The sequence below is a fragment of the Larus michahellis genome, chromosome Z (genome assembly GCF_964199755.1).
Source record: "Larus michahellis chromosome Z, bLarMic1.1, whole genome shotgun sequence".
NCBI lineage: Eukaryota > Metazoa > Chordata > Aves > Charadriiformes > Laridae > Larus > Larus michahellis.
In genome coordinates this window covers 4,626,513-4,632,512 of record NC_133930.1, presented here as the reverse complement: position 1 = coordinate 4,632,512, position 6,000 = coordinate 4,626,513, and the positions used below count along the sequence as shown (strand labels likewise).

Below are 6,000 nucleotides of genomic sequence, written 5' to 3'. Positions count from 1 at the left end.
TGCACACGTCTGTACATGCCTGCAAACGCTCACCCCAGTGCGCAACCGTATGTACACGGACACACGCGTACGTGCACGCATGCACATGTGCACCCGTGTGAGCAGGCGTATGTACACGTGTGCACACATGTAACCTTTGTGCGCACGCGCATATACAGGCACGCACATGCACGTACACACATGAACACATGTGTAGCTATGCACACATGCACACACCCATGTGCACATGTATGTACATGCATGCACGCATGTATGCTGTGTGATCACATGCATGTCCATGCACGCACATGTATGTACATATATGCACGCAATATACACACACATGCACACATACGTTCACGCACCCACACATACACACACGCACATGTATGTGCATGCACACACACATATGTACATGTATGCACACGGACGCATATGTATGTACACGTATGCACACAGATGCATATGCATGCACAGGTATGTACACACACGCACACATATGTACATGCACGCATACATATGTTCACGCATGCACATATATGCATACACACACGTAGGCACACGCATGTGCACACAAGCACACACACATATATGCATGCACACACGCATGTACATATATGCACACATATGTACGTGTGCGCACATATATGTACACATATGCACATGGACACATACACACATGCATATTCATGCATGCACACGTACGTACACGCAAACACACATGCACATGCATGTGTACGTACCCAGACATGTGTACACACAGATGCATACACACGTACACGTATGTACACACACGCATGTGCATGCACACATATGTACACACACGCATACATACGCTCACACACGGACACATATGTACATGCAGGCACATGTACGTACACACAAGCATATGCACACACATGCATGCACACACATGCACACATATATACATGCAGACACACGCATGTACACATATGCACACATGCACACACACGTATGTACACACAGATGCATATGCATGCACATGTATGTACGCACATGTATGCATATGCACAGACACGTATGTATATGTATGCACACGGCTGCATACACACACACATATATTCACGCACGCAGGCATATGTACACGCACACACATATGTACACGTATGTGCATGCACACAGACGTATGTACACGGACTCACACATGCACAGACGCACACGCATGCACAGGTATGCACGTGCACTCACATGCATGTTCATGCACACACACACATATCTACATCCATGTACACATATACGCACATGCATATTCACGTACCCACACATATGTGCATGTACTTCTATGTACATGCACGCATATATACACATGCACACGGACGCACACGTATGCACATAGATGCACATGCACGCACACATATGTACACACGCATAAGTATGTTCACGCATGCACACATACGTACGTACACACACATGTATGTACAGGCAGGCACACGTATATGCATGCACATGCACACGCATGTGTGCACACAGACGCATACACATGCACACGTATATTCACACACGCACGTGTACGTACACGCACACACGTATGTACATGTATGTGCATGCATGCACACACGTATGTACACGCACACATGTATGTACACACACGCATATGTGTACATACGTGTATGTACATACACGCATACACACGCAGTCGCACGTATGTTCGCACACCCACATGTGCACGCGCACACGTGTACACGTTTATACACGCACGCACACATATGTACAGATGTGCACACAGACGCATCCGCACGCACACGTATGTACGCGCAGCCATACGTATGCTCACGCACACACACGTCTATGCACACGTATGTACACGCAGCCACACGCACGCACATGTATGTGCACACACGCACACGCATGTACACGTATGGACACATACGTACATGTATGTGCACGCAGGCACACGTACGTTCACGCACGCGCATGTACACGCGCACACACATATGTACACGTATGTGCACGCACACACACGTGTGCGCACGGACGCACACGCACGCCCCCGGCTGCACACGCACGCACGCGTATGCACACGCACAGGCACGCGCACGCCCGGTCCTCTCCGCAGGCTGCGCGCGCCCCCGCCGCCTTCCCGCGCCCGCCCCGCCCCCCGCCCTGCCCCCGCCTCTCCCATTGGCTGGGGGGCGTGTCCCTCCGCGGGCGGCGCCCCGCCATTGGCGGCCGCCGTCTTTGTGTGCCGGCGGAGCGGGCGGCCGCCACTCGCCGCCGCGTCGGAGGGGCCGGCGGGACCGGGCCGGGCCGCGCCGCTCCGCGCCACAAAGGCCGCAGCATGGTCCTGGTGCACGTCGGCTACCTGGTGCTGCCCGTCTTCGGCTCCGTGCGCAACAGAGGTACCGCGCGGGGCCGCGGGTTCGCGTCCCGGGGCGGGGGGGAAGAGTCTGTGTGGCTGGGGGCGGGGGGGAGGAATCTGTGTGGGATGGCGGCCGCCCGGCGGGCTCGGCCCGGGCTCCCTCAGGTCGGCGGTTGGGGCGAGCCCGCCTCGCGCCCCCTCAGCCCCCTCCCCAGCGCTGCCCCTTGAGGGGGGTGTGTGTGTGTGTGTATTTCCCGCCCCACCCCCCCGGGGCCGCCCCGGCGCTTGCCCCGCTCCTGCCTCCAGCAAGTGCTTCGGTAGATCCATTTTCCTTTTTGTTTATTATATATTTTTTTTAAATTTTATTTTACTTTTTGATTTAACCCCCCCCCCATCCCGTTCCCCACCCCTCCCACCCCGTCTCGCCGTGTAGCCTAGCCACCAGGCCATCTCAGCCTAGCGGTAGACGATAACAGCCATTTTTGTACCTTCATCCTGTTTAGCTGAGTACATTGCACTGTAAATTCCTGTTAAGTGGATTCATTTTGCTGTGGTCGTGGGGTCCAGAGTCTCCTGGCCCTCCCCTCACCCCCCCCCCCCCCATTCCCCAAATTGCGGCTGAACACCCCCCCCCCAAAAAAAAAAACCCACAAGGAACGGCAATTGGCCTTAATGCGAAAAACAAAATTGTGAAAGGAGTTGGGGAGTAAGAGGATGGGGGTTGAATACACCCCCCCCCACCCCCTCCCCCCAAAAAACCGCGGCCAGCAGAGGGGTGCAGCCCCCCTGTCCCCGGGGCGGTGGCAGCGCAGCGTGTCCCCGCTCGCCCGGCCGGCACCACGCTCCGTCCCGCTCCGCCACAAGTGTCCCATCCCCTTCCCGCAACGTCCAGCGTGGCCGACGTCCTTCCCCCCCCACCCCCCCCAACACACACACACACACACACACGCACCCCTCCACCCCCCAAAAATACCCGATTGCGAAAAGAGACGACTGGCAAAATGGGTTTCCATTAAACAGGGATAACATTTTTTTCTGCTGTGCTAAATTACTTCCTGTTCTTATTTTGTGGGTAATTTTCTGTATCGAATATCCTTTGGTTGTGTATCTCCACCTTTTTTCTTGTACTAAAACTAAAGCATGGTCTGTATTTTTTTACATTACCTAGTTTCTGATGTAAATCTCTCTGTAGAGACATACCCTGCTGAAATGTAATGTGCTGTAGCCTATACATCTGCTCAGTGTACGCTGCTTTTGTTCTGTTGCCCTTCCATAGCATGGTGGGCCTTGCCTTTTTGTATTGTGTGCATGATGACATTGTTACACACGATTCCACTAATACTAATATACGATCTCTCAATAAAGAAACTAGTTTTCCTATATTAACCTAGTGTGCTTTTTCTATTGCTGTTTTCCCATTTATTGTCGTATCCTGCTGTTTAGATTTTTTCCTTGCTTTCCCCCATCGTGAGGTATGAGTGAGTGGATATTTTCCCCTCTGTAGTGCAGATATGGGGGCTTTTTAGTACATTATTTTTTTTTTTTTCCTCGTATCCCATATCTACCCTCAGCATTAGTCTGTGTGTACATACTCCTTTAGACGCACGGTCCGTATTACCGTTGTGCCGATGCAGAGTTCTGTTTTACCGCAGAATAGCAAAAAAAAAAAAAGGTGTAAAAAAAAAAAAAAAAAAAAAAAAACCAAAAAACCCCAAGCCCTCATTATTAATCAACAAAAGATAAGATATTTGATGAAGGGTCTGCCGCTTATTTCATTCTAGTTACAACATTACACATTCCTTACCAGACTAATACCAAAACGAGAGGGATGACCTCCGGATGGATGGGGGGAATTATTATTTTATCTTTTTTTAAAGCTGATTAACAGGAGGTAAATTAACCTGGAGGTAAAAAAAAAAAAAATTCCTTTAATCTATTAGCTGTATATTTAAACGTATACATATATATGTGAGTGCCCTGCCCACCATCTGCTCGGCGAGAAGTTGCTGTGCCTGGGTCCTGCATGCTATAAATATCTTCACTAGACCCTTGCAAGGCAGGGCTCCTAAAACCATCCCAGCTGCTAATGTTGTAACTACACATATATATATATATTTTTATTTTTTTGTTCTCCCCTGCTTGAAGCCTCCAGGCCTAATAACCCGCTTTGGTTGAAAGAGCAAACTCTGGGGTTGGGAGAAAGTCACCGGGAACCTTAAAAATTTTGGAAGCAGAGGGGAGGGATGGACAACCCAATTGCGGTCAGCGAGCGATTTTTTTATTTTATTTTTTTTTTTTTTTTTGCTGCAGCTGCAGAGCGATAATAATAATAATACTCGGTCACCTCTCCTCGTTCCTGCACCAGACCTCCTTTCCCAGGTCTGCAAAATGGTCCTGTAAAACCTCCCAGTTTGGGCTCGGATGCCAGCAGAAACTGCTGGGGGGTGGCGGTGGGGGGGGAGTCAGGGCTCCCAAAAGTAGGAGATGGCGCTGGGGTTGGGGAGCGGAGGGGGTGGAGGAGGAGGAGTGTGGTGGAGAAGGGGGGGGCGGGGGCGGTGAGGGGGAGCATCTTGTCTTAATTCCATTTCCACAAAAGGTGGGGAGGCACAGGACTGGTGATTTGTCTTTAATGAGAGGAAGACAAATTCAGCAGGTTTCCCACCCGCCCCGCTTAAAATTTCACCAGGAGCCGCTTGCGAACAGAACCAGAAGCCAGTGGCCCCAGCAGCCCCCCCCGCAAGAGACCCATCATTTTGCAAGGCCATGCCTTTCCGCCTCCCCCTTAGCTTTACCCTCACTTTGGTTGTTGGTTGGTTTTTGTTGTTTTTTTTGTTTTTTTTTTTTAAAATTTCTTTTTAAACGTTTTTTGTTGTTGTTTATATATTTCCTTCTCCATATTTCCTTTTTTCCGTCTATCTCGATGACTGTTTGGCCACCCTGTTTTTCCCCCCCTCCTCCCCCCCCCCCCCCCCCAACCGCCTTGGATGTAGTGTATGCTGTGGCCCTTTGTTCTCGCTCCATCCTCGCCCCCCCGGGGCCAGCGAGCCCCCTGCCTGACACATGTCCCCATACGCGTCCCCAGGAGGGAGGCTGTGCTTCTCGCTTGCATGAAGGGAGACATGCATGCCTGTTGGGGCTGATCATTTTCCAATGTGATTTGTTTTTTTTTTTTCTCCTTTCCTTTATTTTATTTTGATCTTTTATTTATTTATTTATTTATTTACTTACTTATTTTAAAAATTCAACCCCCCGCAATGAGATTTTGAGTCGTGGCGTGGAAGAAAAAAAACAAAAAACAAACAAACAAACAAAAAAAAAAAACCAAAACAAAAAACCCCAACCCCCCGAATCCCTACCCCAAACCGAAACCCCGACACGGATAAACCCCTCTGAAACGTGCAGCTGCCCCCTTTGTTAGGAGCGACGGATTCACCGCAGCGAGCGGAATGCTCACCCCCTCCACTCCCCCCAGATCTTCTGCAAATTAGCGCTAATACGGAGCACAAACTGTTTGGTCAATATACTCTTGAGGATACCTCGGTAATCTAATAATAATAACACCACAGAAAAGCTGCTGGGTTAATGGCAACTCATGCTAAGCAATTTATCATCTGCATCATATTTTGACCTGTCTTGTTAGAAACAAGTTCTTACGAGAGGAAACATTCCGCCCCCCCCCCGCCCCGCAACCCCTCCACCTC

The 6,000-nt window shown here is 50.3% G+C and overlaps 1 protein-coding gene across 1 annotated transcript in view; it reads left to right on the top strand.

Moving 5' to 3' along the window:
• The first annotated feature begins 2,192 nt into the window (after window positions 1–2,192).
• Window positions 2,193–6,000, top strand: part of ARK2C (arkadia (RNF111) C-terminal like ring finger ubiquitin ligase 2C) — a 47,686-nt gene continuing 43,878 nt past the window's right edge. Inside the window, exon 1 of the mRNA XM_074570428.1 lies at window positions 2,193–2,339. Within this exon, the coding sequence (XP_074426529.1) occupies window positions 2,279–2,339 (61 nt within the window). The 5' untranslated portion in view covers window positions 2,193–2,278. The remainder of the gene's footprint in view (window positions 2,340–6,000) is intronic.